The sequence below is a fragment of the Haliotis asinina genome, chromosome 12 (genome assembly GCF_037392515.1).
Source record: "Haliotis asinina isolate JCU_RB_2024 chromosome 12, JCU_Hal_asi_v2, whole genome shotgun sequence".
In the NCBI taxonomy this organism is placed as follows: Eukaryota; Metazoa; Mollusca; class Gastropoda; order Lepetellida; family Haliotidae; genus Haliotis; species Haliotis asinina.
Genome location: NC_090291.1, coordinates 46,065,897 through 46,087,332, shown reverse-complemented (window position 1 = coordinate 46,087,332; position 21,436 = coordinate 46,065,897). Strand labels below are relative to the sequence as shown.

Below are 21,436 nucleotides of genomic sequence, written 5' to 3'. Positions count from 1 at the left end.
TCATTGTTATGCAAAACATTTACAATGTATATAGACGGTGTCGTGTTTTGACATACGTACATCAAGCCCAAGATGGGACAGTTAATTACCTTAACATTGAAAATACCATTTATGATCCTGAATATGTTTTCGAAACATCCGCTAGCATGTTTCATTTTACTTAGATTCGGGACAAAGGAAGGCGATATTTAGCCGGAGATACTGGCCATGAGACGTAAAACATAAATAACATTCTCTGTGGCAAATATATAACGCCGACAGTATCATTACACACACAGATTGCCCGACTGTGGTTAATTTAACTTTTAAGATTATTTTAATGTGTTGCAACGTGAATTTCCGTTAGGACGCGTGATGCGAGTCCCCCTGTCTGTCACCCCACGAGGACATCATGTCGAGTTTGTTCTTTTCCCGAAAAACATTGAGTAAAATTAGAAATCCCTGTGTTTCTAGCCTGTGCCTATTGGTGTAATTGACGATGATAAGTTGTTAATCATTTTCACTTATCTTTAATCACAGCAAACCAAATCTCCAAGCATCTGGCTTCTTTCATTTCTTATGGCACTTTGTCATGCGCGGTGGGCGGAGCCTCCTGATGCTGTCACTCAAACTGTATAGGCGGAGCTAAGCTCCTGCAGCCGTAACCGATCGATAAAAGTCTCCTTAGCTGAGCTATCGCTTGCACCAATGAGAGAAAAGCACAGTGGCGAGTTCCAATTATATGGGCGAAGTGGCGATCCTACGGTAAATACACGATGGAGAGCTGAGCAATGATTCAATATTAATGAGGAAAGGGATAAGAAATATGAAAAGTGTGGCACGATAGGCGAGCAAAACGGTTCATGTGTCTCGTTGTCGGCACAAGGTGTCTCGAGTGACCCAGGCCTTTGATTGAACAGTTGTTCAGCCCAGCCGAGGTAGCTCAACGCTCCATCTCTCAGTGGATATATAGAATACGTTTCCTACACACGTATCAAGTTGACGGAAATCTGGAAACGCCAATGATGGCTTATGCCCATTTACCGTTTCCTGCCACGACCACCAATCTTCCAACGACGCAGGTAAGAAATTGACATAGTTCCGTGTATGTATCATCTTTGTATATATCCTGTACATATCATCCTTGTCTGCCAATCTTTTCTCCCACTTACACCATCGAGATGTCGCGCTTGTGTCAACATAGTGACGTCATGTTGTTCGTGACGATATTAGTTTGTCACGTACTTTCTGCCTCGTTGTCTTTGTTTCGGTTGTTTTCCGGTAGATCACAGGACCCCACTTCTATCAAAACTTTATTAAACCACCAAATGTATCATGATTTGAATTAAATGTTCGAGCAACGGGCAACCTTCCAACGTATGTCACCTATGAGTGTCCAGTCATTGTTGCTACCTCAGGAATCATCTACCCATTTTAGTTCAACATTTATTTCCTCTCGTGTGATGGAAATTAAAAATCTTAAATGTTTCAACATTTATATATTTTAAAATTATTCAAATATAACAGACGCATTAATTTAGCAATGTTTGATAAGACATCACTTACTTATTAATAGTCTTAGTGGCGTTCACATATAGATATAAGTTCATTTATATATTTGCCACAGATATGTGTGTTAAATGTCGATACTGTTTCCGCTTGATACTGTATCATGAAATGTATCATTATATGAACATTGTGTTTTTTTGTGATTATGTTGACTCAAATATATGATATAGCCCTATATTTTTATCGGTTCAGAAAAAAAAACCTTGGACATAAATATATATGTCACCGCGTGATGAGGTTAGCGAGATTAGAAAGGAGGAATTTTAGGCATCCTCAGAAATACATTCACTCGAAGGCATGTTCTGTACCAGTATCATATAAAATACTGAATGCTAACTTCAAGCTTTATGATTTAAATCATAGCTTGTAATCATGCGCCACAGATAGCATTGCAGACCAACTCGAGGGGAATATCAGTATTAATATTCTCTATTGGCATATTTTGTGTTGTGCATTGAAATGGTAATTCCTGTAGAAGGGTTTATTGTAATCGTATAGACAGCGGTGGCATTCAGAAAACGTAACTGTGGCCAAATTATACACACGCAATGGGCATGAAGCCGGTCTTTAAACAAGACTACATAATGGAAGCGGAGTTTGTTTATGGATACAAATGCGGGTCTTTTGGTATATTATTCCAGTGGTTTATATTTGAGAGAATCACAGCACTAAGTAACAAGACCCGTCTCTTTACCTTAATAATACAAAGCGTTGAACTGCTGTACCACTGAATTGGCGTGAAGTCACTGTTTACAGTCAATCATATATTTATCATATGTACATTGAACTTATCGTATGGGTCAGTGTGTACGTGTCAAGGAAATTTACTTGTTCAAAACTTCTTTTTTACTTTACGAACCGCGTTCGTTCCTTTTCAGATGAGCCCCCCAAGTTCTGCCCCGACCCCCCGGGCTTGTTGTGAGAACGGTCGGCCAGTTATGACTGACCCCCACACTGGTCAGACTATTTGCTCGTGTCAGTACGGGTCAGCTCTTCTCAATTCCTACCAGCGACTCCCGGGACTAGCTTCCAACCTCCTGGGTGCTGCCCCATACAGTGGAACCGGGACACAAGGATATGTCGGACTCGGATCCGAGGGGTCTGCTTTCTATAGTCCACTTGTAAGTTAAATCTTATTTTCCACCCGAGCGCTTTCATTGAGGTGTGCTAAGCACCATGTTTATGACCATGAGTCCCCATATATGTTTTTATGATGTGGAATGTCCCATCGAATGGAGCCTTACCCATAGCGATCGCCCCAGGGACCCGACGCGAGTTGACTCTTCGACTTCGATGACCAACCACCCTAGGTGCACCACACAGCGAAGTTCGCGCCGGCGTTGTCTGTCGCCCATTAGTTAGGCATCTTCCACATGCTATGAGGCCGACATGACAACTTTACTGTCACTTATGAGCATATTAGGCGGTTGTTATCGTGTCAGGGAGGTCAAAATTTGTATGATGAATTCAGTAGATTTGTGATTCGCCATCAAAACATACCCTTCTCTGTGTGAAATGTAAATAGATATTGAAGCTAGCTAAGAGGTCGCTGGCAGGCGTATCTTTTATCAAGAACATCCAGTTCCCATGCCAAGGAGCTCCTCGCCATTAGCTAGACTTCCCCTCCAAAAGGCCCACCGCACGCCGAGTCTACAAGCACTGGCTTGACAACCTACCTCACGGGACGTCCAATATGGCTGACAAGGAAAAGTAGCAGACGACATCTCAATAACGCGCGAAAAGGCGCACGGGCAGATCGGTTTTCCCTACTATCGCGAGAATCCGTCATTTTTCAACCCTTCCCAGAACGGCTCATACTTCTGGGTTAGTTTGACACGTACGGGGCCACAGAGCAAATTGTTCTGTGAAAAAGTTGAAATTTTTTGCATACACTTCAGAAATTTCACACTCCCTTGTCAAGACCTTTCTAAATGTATCGAAAGCAAATTATATTTATTTACACAGTTAAATTTATCCTAGGCAGAGGTGAATTTTAAAATTAGAAAACACACAACCGCCTTTCTACAGAATTTTCAAGAATCCCTGTGAAAGATGGTGACTTCTGACCAGAGTTGTACAAAAAAAAATCGCCGTTTGACATAGGCTATTAACCGTTGAGGAACAACATGCGCGGGGGCGGTGTGTGTGTGTGTGCGTGTGTGTGTGTGTGCGTGCGTGCGTGCGTGCGTGCGTGTGTGGTCAAAACATACATATATAGGTGCATAGTAAGGGGTGATGTTCGAAATTTCATTTATTAATGAACGTTTACGTAAATTTATTCCGAGATGTGAAACAAAGTTTCCAGTCAATGAGACGTCCCGTATTAAGATAAAACTTTCATAGCAACTTCAACTGTTTTCTTTCATATGTTTAAGGTCACAGTAAAATGTTTCAAAAAATAACATGAAGAGTATCTCTGTCATGAAGTCATTTCTGTAAAATATCGATCGGAAAACGTATATTTGAATACAATAAAGAATATTTGTAATAAATTATAATTATTATGGTGATTATCTGTAATTTTAAATTCAGCTATAACTTTTATCACCAAAGCTGATATTATCGCATTATCAGTGGGGGTAATTATCATATTCAAGCATAAGATCGTTAGGATTGTGAAAGAAACATTCAAACAACTTATTACGATTTAGCCTAACAGTCGACTTGACTTTGTTGCATAGATGCTCTGACTGGGACGTAACATTATCATTGGATGCCGTTATTGGCTTTGTCTTCGCACATAGTGTCTTCTTTTCTCTTCATATACACATATGTAATTATGTTGGTGCGTAAATATTTATAACTAACTATTTACTGGCGTGCGTATGTCAATAACATTAGACATATATCCATGTATCTATGTTAAGCTATAATATGTTCCATATATTATCAGTATTAGTTATTTAATTATGAGAAGTTTTTCACTCCTGCTGGACCTAATACCCCTCCTCATTAACCCTAGGGTGCGCCAGGAACCAACATGAGGGATGGAGCCGAGGCGTGGCGCTCGCTCACTCAACCCGCCTTCACATACGAACCCTCGGTGGGGTTCTACCCCTATGGAGCCGGGTAAGACAATAGTTATGCTTTTTTTCTTTTCCACTTCACCTCTTGTCATAAATCATCGGCAAAGTATTTAATTCTCTTGTCGTCATTATCAAGTATTGTTTTACATTCTTGTTTTGTATTTTGTTTTAAACAGTGCTGACAGAATTATCAAACTCCATTCGAATAGTACACAAATATTTTGATTTGAAAAAGACAGTTGTAGAAACTTTGGCTGAAGCCTACAGTGTCAATACCCCGATTCTTTGGGTAGTTATTTATTTACGACGGGGTTTGTTCGACGACATTTATGAGTTCAAAACTGAAAATAAAAATTAGTCAAGCGTGCCAAGTCATACAAGCTTGATATAAGGGCGAATATCTTTCTTGGATGATTGCCTGTTATCGGCATCACTCTGTGCTTTATGTCCATTTCACGGTTTTGTGTGCCTTCCTACTATTAACATGTCTCCTCTCTCGGTTTTTGTTGTGCATTTCACTTTAAACTTGTTTATATCAAACAGCTGATGAGTGGAACCATTGTTCAACCGGGTGCCCTTATCAATTACATGTGACCTATAACTGTAATCTGATCCTGTCACAGTGGGCTGTAAATGCCATCTTGTGTTATGAGGATGTTTGTTCTGAAATGAATATTGCTTGTTCTTCGGGGTGTAGTTTATGTTTATTTTGGATGCGAGTTAGTGAAACAGGTTTACCATTAAACCACTGAATTAACCGTATCACATATTGAAAGATATATCTGAAGTAAATTTTTAAAAGGAACAAAACTACAAATATCTAAAATCAGCAGATATTTTCCATTTTCACAGAACGTGTACAAGAGAAATTATTAGGTTCATCACGGAAAGCAAAAAAGAGAAAGTTAATATTGATTAACATAATCATACCCCATATCCTAATTATGGAACGAAAATCCCGAAAAGAAGGGAAATGATATATTATGGCTTCATGAACGTCCTTTTGAAGTCTGGTTCCATCCAGCCCGCATATTTAGCCCCCTGCTCCTGGTTCCCGGTTTTCTCATCTGTAAACATGTTTAACTTGATAAACACGTGTCACGGGGTGTCGATATTAACAAAGTCATTTTAACTGACATCAGCACATGTTGAACGCACAGCTCTGACTCACGTGAATTCGGATAATACAACTCAATGCCTTCAAGCAGAAAGATAATTTTATTAACTTAACATAATGTACCGAATCGATGAAAACATAGCGGATGCTTGTAAATATGATGAAGGCGTGTAGATTTCAGTCGCGTCCAATGTGAGCATGTGCATTTCATTTATCAGGCCATAGGTCACTTGAAACACGTGAATAGGGATTTACAGTTATCGATGTGATAAAAGATGCATAAAAAACCCATATGTTAATATCCTACACACCACAGATACAATGCAAATATACCACAGCTGGCTACATATCAACATGTATGTCATAAATTAATTATTAACAGCCCAAAGGTGAAATGCTTAAATAAGAATAGAATATTTAATAATTAGTGATGAGTATGAATGTTTTCATGTTCGTGTCTTTGTGATGTATGAAACGTACGTCAGTCGTACATTTATTCGTCAGCTGATCGAAGTTTTATTAAACTGTCGATCGATATTTTGAGTTTAATACCCACATTGATGATTACCAGTTTTTACCGGAAGAGGTTTAGACCGGAAGAGGTTTAGATGAAAGCATTTGACGGTTGTCACATATACGTCGTCAATGCATTGTCTGTACACATACATATATATCGAGCTCTTGAGTCAGGGTTATCTCAAATCTGAATGTTACAATGGTCAGCAAATAACATACACCTCTCTCCTTGTTCCATACATGGCCACTGTTTTAGTTTACCTGTATACTTTATTGTGTTTATACACTTGCGGGGTGAGACGTTAAACAATCTGTCTGTCTGCCTGGGCGTCCTTTAACATGAACTTTTGATCTGGGTTATATTCTTGTTAAGTCTAATCCTGTAGCGTGAACGTAACGATAACCCACCACTATCATGGCCTTATTTGGAGCACGCGTGTGGATTGTATCAAACCAGTTGAACTGTGAGGCTGACGTACATGTAAGCAACAACATTGTCCCTGCAGAATGTCGGTATCCTAGTTGACAGACACTAGTTTGCTGATGATGTTGTTGATATCCAGTGTAAGCTATGATTGTCATCTTCTAAAGAACGACACTACGCGATCTGGCGACATTGATATCACCTCTAACAACTACGGACATGTGCAGCCGGAATAAACAATCCCTTCTCGAGATGCAGTGATTGTAAATTCATCCGACCATTTCATTGTTAGGGCATAAAAAGTAGCGATCTTATCTCAACGTCAGTATACAATGACTGCAACAGACATGAGTATATTTCACATTTCGTGTACATTTCTTGATATTTTTATGTCAACCCAACTTCCAGAGGGTCATAAAGATTACAACATCACTAGAGTTAATAATAGAAGGTGTCAGTCAAAACGTTCCTGTATACATCACCATGTAATAATGCCCTTTGTAGCCTTTTATCGCTTTGTAATGACTTACATACAGCCTGTAAGCTGCTACTTGACTTCTCACTCTTCACGCATACGAACTATTACAAATGATATATTTCTAATAAAGTGATGTCTATTTCATACCGAGATATTCCATTTATGGGGAAAGAACATATGGATGGGTGTCGTTATAAGGGAAAACGGATGCGGGCTGTCGTCATATGTTTGTGTTTAGTGTTCATGGGTCACTGACTCCCTTTACCCCTACCCTCCTAAATCGTCTGTCCCGTACCGAAATGAAATCGTTTCCATAAGTGGTTGACTTGGAGAATGAAAGGCTAGTATAAATTAACATGTGCTCAACACTCACTTGGTAGACAACGAAAGTTAATATTTATTGCAGGAAACATTCCATTGCGGAACAGATGTTCTATTTAAATGACAAAACATTTTGATTCTGCATTTATGCATAAATGCTTGCATAAACACATACATGTAAACGCAAATCATTAAATATAACACAGTTATAAATCTGATAATATTCATAAAATGTTCAGGTTGACTGTGAACAATGATTATTGTTTGTGGAGGTTAAGAGATGATAATTATTATATATATCAACAAAAAGTATTTAAGTGCAACATCCCGGTAAGGTATAGATACAGCACACAATTGTGAATATAGAATAATACAATACCACCACCACCATCATCATTTTGTTAAAGGGGCAGTGGTTAAAGCGTTCCCTGCGTTAAAGCAGGCCCGGGTTCGAATCCCCACATGGGTACAATGTGTAGAGCCCGTTTCTGGTGTACCCCGCCGTGATGTTGGTGAAATATTACCAAAAAGCGACGTTAAACCATACTCACTCACTCACTCCTTTTGTTAAAGGACCTAAACTCTCGGTTCTGAGAATACGCATTAGCTCTATCTACTCCCATCCAACCACTGTACCCCAATCTGTAAAACTAACTCCAGGAAGTTGTACAGCTTCTCTGCCCATCTCCTCTCCCCTCACTGCGCCCCGCCTGTCCCCTCCCAGCGGCCGTTTGTCTAGATACTCCACCAGGAAGCTCCTCGTAATGAATGGCTTACTACCAGGCGGCTCTTATTTCACTGGTGAAATAAACAACGAAATCAACACTGTCAAAATATAGGTGGACTTCCTGCGCGAGTGAAATGCATCCCACGTGTCGTATTTAACTGTTACAGCCGAGCGAGACGCGACGAGAACGAGACACATTACCGCTCAATTATGCTTAATTGTCTCCCGTATCTCTTGGAGAGTTACATTAGCGGTGAAGGGTAATTTCTGTCTCAAATTGGGAGTAAATCGCCTCGGCGTTACGGCAGGGACATTTCAGTGATAACGGCATTACGCGATGATGAGCTTGGCGTTGTGGCGTCTTTCGCTATGTTATGACATGTATGTCATCGTCAATTTCATCATTCAGATTCTCTGAAATATACGAGCAGTCGAGATGCTGTTGTGTTAGGCAATCGTTATAAGATGAGGTATTTAAACACCCTCCGCCCCTCTCAACTTTACCACCACCCCCTTAAAAACTTCTACGAGAGTCTCGTTCTTTAGTCAATTTAGTCTTGACTATCTGTCGTGATGAAAATATGTATTATATGTTTGTGTTATGTAGGAAAAACGTAACTGCTGTATAACAACTAAATGTCGTGTGATCACGGCATGAATTATCTCCCTTGAACCTTCTATGCGAAAAAGACAAAGTCGTTTTACGAAATAGACCTTTGACGTTCACATGTTCATTATATATTCTTAGATTTATATATTGTTTTCTTTTGTGTGATTTGGTGTCAAATCACTCATCTCTGAGAAACGTAATGTATATTGATGACGTTTATTCTCTTATGATATTTATGATATATCATTATGTTTGTAGATACGGTGGTCTTGACCTCAATGCCAGACGGAAGAACGCTACAAGAGAGAGCACCAACACCCTCAAAGCGTGGTTGCAGGAACACATAAAGAACCCCTACCCCACTAAGGGGGAGAAGATCATGCTAGCCATCATCACAAAGATGACCTTGACCCAAGTGTCCACGTGGTTTGCCAACGCCAGAAGGAGGCTAAAGAAGGAAAATAAAATGACGTGGTCTCCTCGGAACCGTGGGGACGACGATGACAACTCCGGCGACGAGCGAGATGACGACGATGAGAAAGCTGATGAGGGAAAACTTTGCGAGAAAGGTGAGCTGGAAATACTCAATGGTAATACCACAGATGCTGGTATCACTGTCCATTAACCTTCTTCTTCTTCCATGCCTTGTTCTGTGTCCTTTCTCTCATGGGGAGGTTCACGCGGAATACTCGGGTTCGATTCCCCACATGGGTACAATGCGTGAAGCCCATTTCTGGTGTTCCTCCGTGTTATTACAGGAATATTGCCTAAAACATAGTCACTCACTCTTTCTTTTTCTCGCGACACGTTTCGTTTATTTCTAAATACTATTTTTGTCTATTTGACTTTATGTTTCTTTAAACCCCGCCCCCTCCCTTCTCATGCCATTCCTCATTCTCATTAGAGTGCCCTTTCCCCTATTCTCCCGACATCATTCATCACATTTCTTCCTAATTTCCGAACTTTTGACTTGTCTGTCGTCTCATTCTCGGCTCCTTTTTTGTATATTTTGTTGACTTTTCTTCAAGCTTTTTTACATTTCCCACAACCCATCTTCTCTTTCATTCTGCGTTGACTGATCTCTGCATCGAGCAGGACACTACACTGTGCACTACTCAGGACACTACAAACACGCCTCGTACGCTACCTGATGTTATGTGCATTGGCCAGTACCCCTTTCCATTCATACCCTACCCGATCCCAGCAAGAGACTCTAGACATTCGTTATCTCATATCAACGACTGTTGTAGAGTTTCGTGGCTGTCATTGTATATAGCAGAGCATGTCAATATCAGGTGTCGGTCAGTTTTTACAATCGTCTTCAACCAATATTCATATCAATCGTTGACAAATACGCAAATACATTTTCCATTACAAGAAATATCAACTTCTCTGATCGATGTTTTATTTAGAATGTTAATGCAGATTGTCTGCGAATTTTTCGAGTCATATTTCGCATAAACTGGTAACCATGATCCAACTTAATACTATTATATCTAGTGTCAAATTATGCAAATTTCTTCAGAAACTAATTTGCATTGATCTTAACGGGCTTTTCATGTTCAACTTGACATTTCAAAGCTAAGTATTCATTTGATATATGCAAGAACAGCCAAGATAGATATCGTTCTTTCATAAGTGCTTGAATTGGTTTAACAAATTCGTTCCAATCTCACTATGGCACGGTAACCTAATAAAAAAATGGATTTGAAAACATGCCTCATATTAAGGCGCATTAAATCATTTGCATAAAACCACTTAGACAAAGCAAATACGACCACAGCCCGGAGCGCCGGCGGCAGTTGGAAAGCGGACGATCTTAGTACAGAAGTTGTTGGTTAAAAACTGGGGGTAGGGTAGGGAGGGGAAGCGAGGGGGGTACAGTAGTCATGGAGGGGTGACGTGTGGAGAGGTTGAAGGGGACGCTTCGAGCAGTACAGTCAAAAAGAAAAGGGATCTAATTAATGTGGGTCAACGAATTTAAATCATACGATCACAAAGTTTTATTCTAATTCTTTTATCCAGCATAAACAATTGTGCCACTTTCACTAGAATGACACCGTTCTCCCGCATTGTTAAAGTATGAAAGAAGGGCCATTTTAGCTCACCCCAACACTCACGGGATGACTTTTCTTGGAAATCTGAAATTAACCCTTGAACACTGCCCCTCATGTAATAGACGAAGGTTCATTAAGGGACCCGAATCCCTATCATAGACCTTTGATAAAGGCCCCTTTTATCTGCTGGAAGCACAAAGATTATCATTACAGTAATCAAGGACTTGAATGAACGGGGGACTGAAAGTTTGGGAATACAATTAACCCATCCTGAACAAACGTCTCCCGCAAGCGGCGCGTGTAAAATGCGCGCACTCGTCACGCGCTGCTGACGTCGTAATGATTGACATCTTGCAATGAAATTGACATCGTCACGGCTGTCGCTCGGTAGAGGAGCCCTACTGTGAGACCTTTGCCTGTTGTTGACAAGATTTGATAGGAAGTTTCTGTTGGGGGGATTTGCTACACGATTTCACTGTTAGTTGCATTCTGGGAAGTATTAATAATTCGTAACATAAGTTATAGAAAATATAAACTGCGACGAAAAATCGAATTATACAGATTTTGACAGACAGTGGGCTTTTTTGCATGAACAGAACACTTGAGATTTCATACAAATACTTAAAACAACATTTTATCAAAACATGCGAAATAATTTTTTTAGACACAGAAATTGTGAAATTGATAAGAGTTAAAGGTAATTCATTAGAAAAAACAAAAGACGATTCTGTATTTTCAGAGCAACAGTGTGCATTTGTCTCACAGGGAACAGTATGTCTAACTTATAAATAAATCCCATTATCAATTTGAATTTGTTGTAAGTAACCGGCAAGTGCCCGGCAGATAACATCCGGCAGCTAAAGTGAGTTATGTTTGTAGAGATACAAGATAATTTCAATCTCAAATAACAGTCGAGTGTGAAATATCAAATTTTTCAAATGCCTCCTAATGCCCACCCTCCAGTTTCCGACTGGGCATATCTTTAATGTTTACATGCCAGCTTTAATGTAAGATAGGGATAAATATGGATGCTAATTATCCCCGAGGTATGATATCGTCTTACGGATGGTACGTTCGGATTGGGGCTTGAGAGAAGTTGGGGAAAAGCTCGAGAATGGATATAAGTTGTTCATGGTTTGGCAATCTCTCCTGATGATTCGGTTTCTAAAAACAATTACATAACCTGTATAGAGCTGAATTTGTATTTAACTTATGTGTGTTTCAGAATTTATTTAGACATCTGTGATATACATCTGTCAGACATGTGAAAATCGTATGCAATGGAGACTTGGATGATGACAGCATAGGCGATGAAAATTAAACAAATCTATCCCTTACCACAAACATGCCAGTGCCTTATCGTGCCTCAAACATATATATATATATATATACCCTTTCCACACTCCTCATCCTAACAACAAAACGAAGGTTTGGCAACTGGAATTTTCTGTGATAAATACAACACAAGTGCCGAAATATCTCAACTGGTCCATGAAAGATTCTCAAAACTTTCCACGATAAAATACATTAGCATCTGGGCCTCCGTCGAGTCTTGACCTCTTCGTTTGGGGTACTGATACTCTGCCCGGGACAGATAAACACTGTTAAAAGTTCTATCCGGCTAACGCCGAGATAGTTAACGGCGTTAGGTCGCTCGACGCGTATTAATCTAAAAAAGCGGCTGCAGATAAAGCCTCTGTATTAATGATGTGAAAATGTTGAAAGGTTTGACGGGAGCTTATTAACTGATACAGGCGTGTAGATTTTTAGGGTCGGAACGAAAGGCCTCGATCTCACTTATTTACACTGTGTGGAATGTTTGAAGGGTCGATAGTTTCTGTAATGGAGCCATCAAGAAAGTCAACATGTGTCAGCATTGACATGTATACATGATTTATCGATGCTTTTGCGTAACTATAGTCACGCCAGAGTTACTTGTTAAAGTTAACGTTTAGGATAATCAAAGTTAGACTCTGAATCAGATGAGTCAAGGAACGCTAACATATTGCATATTTGGAACAGTGATGGGTTGAAAAAACAGTGTATTATTTGCGTCTTCTTTCAAGAACTCGTATGACAATGTGTTCTAAACATATGATTTTGTTCATTCCAGATGGCGAGACCAAAGAGGAAGAAATCGACGTTGAAGCGGATTTATCTCATGATCTAGGTCGTGACAAGCCAGTCTCAGACTCGAACCATAAATCTAAGTGTTCTGGTCTCTTTCCCGATGATGAATGTGTTTCCCCAGTTCCGAGTGTTGGGGAGGATTCACGCAGTCGCTTATCTCCCCCTCAGTCACGTGACTCAGACTCTTATACAAGTGACGGACTCAACCAATCAGACTGCGAGCATGATTCACAGCAGAAACCAAAAATTTGGTCTGTGACAGACTTTTTGCACACCACGTCATCAAAAGCTGTGCCCACGTCACCAAAATCATGTGAGAAAAGTGACTCTGTGAGTGGTTCAAGGACAGGGAATCTTTCAAACGGACATGATTTGCATACGGGTACCTCTTCGCACAGTCCCCTCTTTTCATCATACCCCAACCCAGCCGGGTACTCCAATCCCTCATCGTACCCATTCTCACTGCCTAGTCAAGGTTTGGGCAAGACATCGGTACGACCGTCCTTTGGGAGATTCAACCCTTACCCTACAGCTCGCCCGATCCCCGCAGACTCGGTTTTCTCAACCCCACGGGATTTTAGCATAGTGCGGGAGGGTGAGTGAAACAGACGTGACGTCACAGTGCCAATACATGTATATACAGTCTCCTTATTTGTGTTTTATTCTGTTTCAATAAATTGTTGAAATCCGTAAGCTAGTGAGTGTCTTTATTTGTAGATTATACTTTGATTTCGTGACACGGTTTTAGCACATTTCTTAGATGATAGAAACACGCAATAGATGCTACCTAGAAACACTGACAGATGTTCATTTCAACGGACAAACGTTCTGTGAGTATTTATGTGATAACTAAATGTCACATATATTTATGTAATCATACATTTCGTCACAAATGTGGAGCGTATCCATGACAGCCATCAACAGTTGTAGTCCAATGATGACATGAAAACAACTTTGGGATGACATTAACAAATATAATCAATTTCTTTCAATCACCTAAGGAGTGCTCCTGTACTAACTGTAGCGTGTCACGCATAAGGATGACGTATCTGAGTAATGAGGGTCAGTTCTGTAAGTTTATGAGTTAAATTTCAAAAGTTGAATGTTCTCACCAGCAATAATTAACAGATATCGCGTGATAACTAGAAGAAACATAGCAAAAGTTAATATTTTAATCTCAATGTTTCTCAAAACATGACCGCTTTTGATCTCCCGAATATATTGATGTCAATCACGCACCAATAAATAATATCTCTATATTGAACTCGAACGAAAACAAAAGGTATACCAGACTTAAATATATGCAGAAAAATATATGTTGTTGCGATAGTTCAACTATATACTTGTACAATGCCAAAGCTTCCTGCACGGTGTGTTGACATTGTAATACATGTAGTTGGAACGGTCACACTGCAACTTGGCGTTTACTCTCTAAAGGCGCGTTCAACTTTATATAACAAGCATGGGGTGTCTCAATGCAGAGCTCACTTCACTGATACGGCAACGAAATAATCCACGCTATGAAAGGAAACTATATGGGGTCTACACTCTTCAAAACAGGATGACTTTTGACGTTCATAAACAAGCGACGATCACGTTCATGTACTCCGTATTGACGTCACTGCTGTTGTATAGAGAATACAGCGCACCTGAAATCCCTTTACAATCCGACAACACACAATCAATAAAGATTTCTGATAACGCGTGTCTGATATATTAGTAAATGCCAAAATGATTGTACATGTATATGTCATGTCTGTCTCGCAGTCACTGAACCACATTATTTTCCATGCAGTTTTACTCGTTACAATCGAAATTATATAAAAGCCGTAGTCAATTCCGGCCTGAAGGTCCGTTATTTCAAGCCAAACTCAGTACTTCACACTTAGACCCCCTTTTCACAAGCCCCTAACTTCCCCGCCCCAACCCACACGCTCGCACGCACGCGCACGCACACGCACACACAAACACATACGTATCTAGTAATAGTATAACAGTATCGAAATGTGAACTTCTCTTGCGCGATCATATTGCCACTCACTCTCATTCCACCTTGACGTAACATTAAGCTGGGTTTTTGGTCAACGGATGGATGTGCTGCTGATGGAGATCCCTCGATGTATCGGTGTGGTATGGAGGTGAATGACGTGGGTCAGTGCGTACTGGTCAGTGCATCCATAGGGTGTACTGTATACAAACTGTGTAGGTAGGAATTACTTCCCTTTATCAACTCAGCACCACACGTGAATAACATTTTTGAGAAGCATTCAGAACCATCTTGAGTTGAATCATTGTCATCCTTACTTAGATCGACATTGTTCCTACCCAAGAAATCCTATGTCCGCGCTGTAACAGAAGAAAATGTCAGTGTTGACATTAATAATTTGCGACCCGTGAAGGTCCCGGGGTAGAATAGGCCTAAACTCACTCACTCACTCATTAATAATTTGCATCTTGTTTTCATATGCGATAATATGGTTATGAAATTTAAGACAAATTCAAATACTTTGTAAGCAATAAAATCTAGGGAATCAACTCTTTAATCACACATTTGGGACTATTTTGTTTCGGAATCGTTTACAATGTCTAAGAGTGGATCGCCTGCGATTTACCACAGGAACTGACCCCGGAAGTCTGGCTCTTGAACCAGGGTATCTTGGGACCTGAACCAAACGGCAACAATATCATTTGACTCCAGACAAACTGGCGGTCCCACCAAAATCAACTCTGCTGCCCTCCCAAGGGGCCTGTGTTGATTCAGATGCTAGTCAGTAACACCTCACTTTACTAATCTGTTTACACGACCCACTAGTGTACACCGTATTGATACTGTACACTTTGTACTTGCAGCCAAGGTCGTTTATAACAGTATTTCGGTTAGATCAGGGCCAGTTTCTAGGTTTGTCAGTACCATATCCATACCCTCGAACACCCGGTGTCTTCACTGATTTTCAGCGATCCATTTGAATGGTGTTCTTTTTTGCTATATTCCATCTGTGGTAAATAGTTAGGACTGCAAGGTATTAACAGTACACCGGTATACCGCAATGCGATTTTCAAACGACACATTACAATATTGTTTTTCTGAGAACCGGTGTATTTGGTAAAGAACATATATGAAGTTTTGTGATTATCTTTATTTCCATGATGACTTTGCTTTACATCGTTGTTGAATGACAAAACGGCATACCGTAAGTCTATAAATTTATAAATTGAAAAATTGAAAATTGAATCCCTGACTATGCAATCAGGTTAGATTTCGCTGTTAGCTAAACCATAAGATGTATGGTTAGGGACTTATAATGTGCAAAACTGGATCGACATGTACAATTAGTGTCAGCTTTTGTCAAATACCTAAATTCCAAATTATCGCAATACGAGTACCAGAACTGTAATATATCGCCATGCAGTTTAGTTTGCTTGATAACAGCCTTATCTAAGTCGTGCATCAAGGTTCCTGCATCATTGAAGTTTCCGCATTCCAAACTGACACGCCAAAATGTCACTGCAATACGTTTCAAAACGGCATTGAACCAAACTCGCTCACAACCAGCTGCCGATGTGACGTTGACTCACTCACTCACTCACTCACTCACTCACTCACTCACTCACTCACTCACTCACTCACTCACTCACTCACTCACTCACTCACTCACTCACTCACTCACTCACTCACTCACTCACTCACTCACTCACTCACTCACTCACTCACTCACTCACAGGACGAATCTGAACTACCGGGCAAAGACAAAAGCCCTGTTATGATTGAAAGTGAAACCAACAGCAATGGGTTTTCGATAGAGATGCATCTATTACGAGTATAACATGTGGGTTTGATCCTGAGCCTGGGCTGTTTCCGACTTGTGTCATTATACATTAGGTGAAACCCAGTTATCACGCCTGTACTATTTCCCCGACAGTTTATGTTGACATAGCATGGAAGTAATGGATGAAGGTTTTGGATTGTACTTGCTGTTCACAGGTTTAAATTAAAGCAGGAATTCTGTAAAGTTACAGGTAGACTAAAGTAGGATGTGTGACTTCATTGCACCATGCTTCGGGGTCTAATCAACAACACAAGGAAGTCAACTATTGTCATAATACACTTAAAAGATTAAAGTAATCGACACACCTTGCATTATACTACAACGCCAAAATGATACTCGTTTGTTTGATCAGCATGGCTTTCCATACTTCTAGTATCTTGTCACCCCAGCAACAGGATTCCTGTAAATATGAAGGTGAATATGAAGACATTTCTATCATACACGTATCATTCTTCTCTGAGCAATATCTGTACAAATAGGCAAGTTATTTTAGTACAAAATGTAAATCAGTGAATGAGACAGATAATTCAGACATTCTACTTCAAATGAGATCAAATAATCTTAGTTTTGAATAGAAACAAAAAGGAGTAATATTACTTGCAAATTATTCTTAAAATGGGGTGTCAGCCTTGTCTCATTACTGTTGTTCATAAGTGTATTCACATGGTTATGATTGGGATTATATGATTATTAGTGATTATTAATTATCAGTGGACACTGACACTCATCCTAAAACATTCGTTAGGATACGCACATGCATTTCATCTAGGTAAGTTTGTAATGCATGTATATATTACACTGGGGAAAATATGATTTATAAAACATTTCTAGTAACACTTTTAACAATAAATCTCACCTGAGCATTATGGTTTTAAAAACATGATATATTTTTCAAAACGCAATGACTGAATGCCACCGTTATGCTATCTGGAAGGTCATAGAGTAAAACCTGTTGTGTCGGGGCAAATATATTACAGTCAACCTGCTTATGGCACCTACTATTTGTTAATCTGGAACTAGAAGGTTTTGCCTGGCGATTTCACAGGGAACTGTTACGCGGAGTTTTCTTTGAGGCATCATTACATAATCAGAAGATGCTGAAATACAACTGAATTGGTTATTACAAGGTATTTCGTACTTAACAATGGTTGTAATACATCACCTATTTGCCTTGGACGAATTAACAATAATCATATCATGAACATAGAATACGTGTTTTCATATGATCAAAACATGCTGTTAAATTATAAGGATGTTTATCCTTGATACATCAACATTTCATCAAAAACACCTGTAATTATGATCCTGAAATAATGCTGGTGCGATTGAATTCTACCTTTCTGTCTCAAAGGGCCCATTTTAAGTAATCAACAAGAAAAAAACTTGTTAAAGAAATGAGCATCTGCAAAATATTGCTAATAGTTTATTGGGTGATATGGTAACACGGCGAATTCGTCACGCCTAATTCCTAGTTTCGAGCGTCCATGTATGTACATTGTTCGAGCCAGCTTCAGTCTCTCCGCGTGACATTGTTTTAAAATTGTTAAAAACGGCGTAAAACCATACCCACTCACTCACATATAGTTTAAAACAGGCATGGCAATTTTTGATTGCCATCTACACACTGCAATAAACATGAATGAATGCCACATCTCACATTAGGGCGTCGACTTTTGACAGCTATTGATTAGATGACAAGCAGTGTGTTAACAAACAGAATAACAATTTTCATATTAGCTTTATTACATATAATATGCCGTGTCCTAGCTTGAGACGTCACAACTAGGAGTTACTTTTGTTAACCGACAAGATTGTATAAACAGCTTGCTGATGTGAAAAAGACAAAAAAAAAGAAAAAAAATTCTCTAAACATTTCTACACAAAAGTTTCGTTAAAGGCGCTCATGTTCTATAGACGGTAAATCGATGTCTTTCAATCCAGCGCCTGGACGATGTAGTGTGTTGAAAGGAGACCTGTTGTCTGAAATATCCCTGTTGTTGCCCCATTAAATCATTTGTTTAAGAGTTGCAACTGAGACGGAAAACACTACATTGTTTGCCACACAAAGACTGATTTTATTGTCAAGAAGAGCGCTTCGCCGTCAGTCCTAATTGTTGAAGGCGAAATATGAATAAATTTCCAGCGAAACACATGCTTCGTCTCTATTATCCCATTTCCAATCAAAATACATCGATTTCTCATTCGAAAACGTTTATTGCAATTTGATGTGGGGTTGTCATCAATTTTCAATTTGGCGACGATGAAATTTCTTAGGGCAATGCAAATGTTAACCCTTCCTTATAATAAGTGACGAATGTAACTTGACGTATAACAAATGTCCTTGCACTTCACTGAGAAATAGATTTCCATCACTTGAAATGGACACCATTTGCAACATCTTGAGCTTGTTTGTTTCATCATTATATGTGACAAGTCCATATCGATAACACCTTGGTAGAAATCCATATGTTGTATATTTCACTGGCAATGCTCAGGTACTGTGAGAGTCTTGTGAGTCTATGCAAAGAATGAAACAGCTATCACATAACACATTCTAATTTCCAGTGCTACGTTTAACTGAAAATAGTTTGAAATATATCATCACCCTCACTTGACAGGTCAGTGTAAATTAAGTTAACTTCAAATTGATTTCAATATCGAAACAATTTAAATATATGTAGCCTTTGAATATCCAATAATTCAAACATTCTTTTTTCCAGTATTTTGAAATACATATTCTAAGAAGATCAGTCCTTAACAAAGGTTATATTTCGTAGGAATAGGTACATTTGTTATACAATAAAGAACAGTTGTAAAGTGTAGTCTGAATAAATTCATAATTATTTGAAAATGCTGTGAAATGTCTAGTAAAATCTGAAAATGATTTGTGATACTTTTCGTCTAATGCAAATTCATTATATTATTAGATGTAAGGTGAGGTAGTGGTAAAATGCCCTACAGAATATTTTAGTAGTTTATACTTTGCTCTTTTATACGTTTAAACAAACTACCTTTAATAATGATTTCAGCCTAGGCAATTTTGCATTTATAGTTCCAGATGAGACGACATGTTGCAAGGACAGTTGTCGGCTTCAGGTCTAACTAATTTGAACCCACATATCAATTTATGCACGCTAGAAACTAAGGGAACAATTCTTTATTTTGTTGATTTAAAAATATGTTGGCAAGCATGTGTCGCCAGTGGGGCTTGAACCCGCATATTATGAGGACACATAACTGACCTTTGTAATAGCAGACATTTTGTATGGCGACACATGACAGGACGGTGTATATAAAATTCACTTAGATATTTGCCTGATCCTTAAATAATAATGTTATATTATGTTTTGCTATATTATTCCTATAAAAATTATAACGAATCATTAAACACAGATGCAATATTCCTATTACTAACCTGAGTTAATTTATATAATTGACAACATGGACCATTAAATCTTAAACATTGAAATCGAATTCAAGTTGAATTTTACGTAAACATACCATTTAATTATTTATTGTTTGTTATCATAATGTCAGATGCACGTAGTCAGTTGTGATGCCTGGGTGTTATACATTGTTGAATATATTTTTGTGAAAAGTTAATCGTCTCCTTATACGAACGGTGAACTGTCAATGCAGCCAGGACGGATAACAGCATATAAAGAAATGATCAATACAGCCATCAACACCATCCTCATCACTAACATACCAACATAATTATTTTTTGTCTGACTTCAATTCATCATTTTTGCATAAATCTGCGAAAAACGTAGCCATGTTATGCACACATGGTCCGGAAAGGATAATCGGAAAATTAAAAAGTGAACAAATCGGAAAGAACTCCTTTTATGAATTTCGTTCGGGATCATTGCATGGGACCGGAAGTTCCGCGTTCACCATCATTAATTAACCGAGAGAGGCTAGAGTTTGATCTAATCATATTCATCCCTTTATACGTGAGCATGACCCGGATATGAAATTAGGAATGCATTCCCTTTTCTTGTACAATATTCTCTGAAAACATGAAAGTCTTTTTCTGACACCAACGGCTGTACGATTGAACAGGCGACCCAACAAAGGTTCAATAAAACCACTGTTGCTGGGCGTGTATGTTACACAGATGCTTGGGGGCTGGCGTTTTGAAAACATTTCACCCTGTCCCAGCATGGCGATCCGGCCATCCAAAATGATTTCATCGGGAATATTGTACAGAGTTGCACTCATTTAATCGTTGCGACAATTCTAGCATAGCAGTAACAAAGCTAGCCCCAGAGATCAAAGTCAATAGGTCTCCCTTCGTTCATGTTTTTCAATAATCTTCCTTTTCTACAATTCGCGCTCACAATGCTTCTTTGGGATTAGCCCAATATGTTACAAAGTCACATTGGCAACTCGGGGCGGAGAGCCCCAACAAATGGTACGGGACGTTTGATGTCCTTGTAATAAGAACAAAATCTCCTAAGTCGAGCGGGGACTTTACACGCATTCTTCACAATTAAGCTGAGAATTTGGATTGGCCGATGCTCTCTGATTTCATACGCCGTACCAGACACCCCGGCCGTATGTACCCCCACACGAATAGCAGGTGGCTCGGGTAACCTGGGTGCATTGCCCCCCAGCTCTTTGTAGCGTTACCGTAAGAATAGATAAAATAA

General features: G+C 39.3%; 1 protein-coding gene across 1 annotated transcript; it reads left to right on the top strand.

The window, feature by feature from the left end:
- Positions 1–657: 657 nt before the first annotated feature.
- Positions 658–13,643, top strand: LOC137257686 (homeobox protein caupolican-like). Its single transcript, XM_067795061.1, has 5 exons — positions 658–1,061; positions 2,427–2,669; positions 4,511–4,617; positions 9,026–9,336; positions 12,938–13,643. Exons 1-5 carry the CDS (start codon positions 1,002–1,004, stop codon positions 13,555–13,557), a joined length of 1,341 nt encoding a protein of 446 aa, XP_067651162.1. The 5' UTR covers positions 658–1,001; the 3' UTR covers positions 13,558–13,643.
- The last annotated feature ends 7,793 nt before the right edge of the window (positions 13,644–21,436 follow it).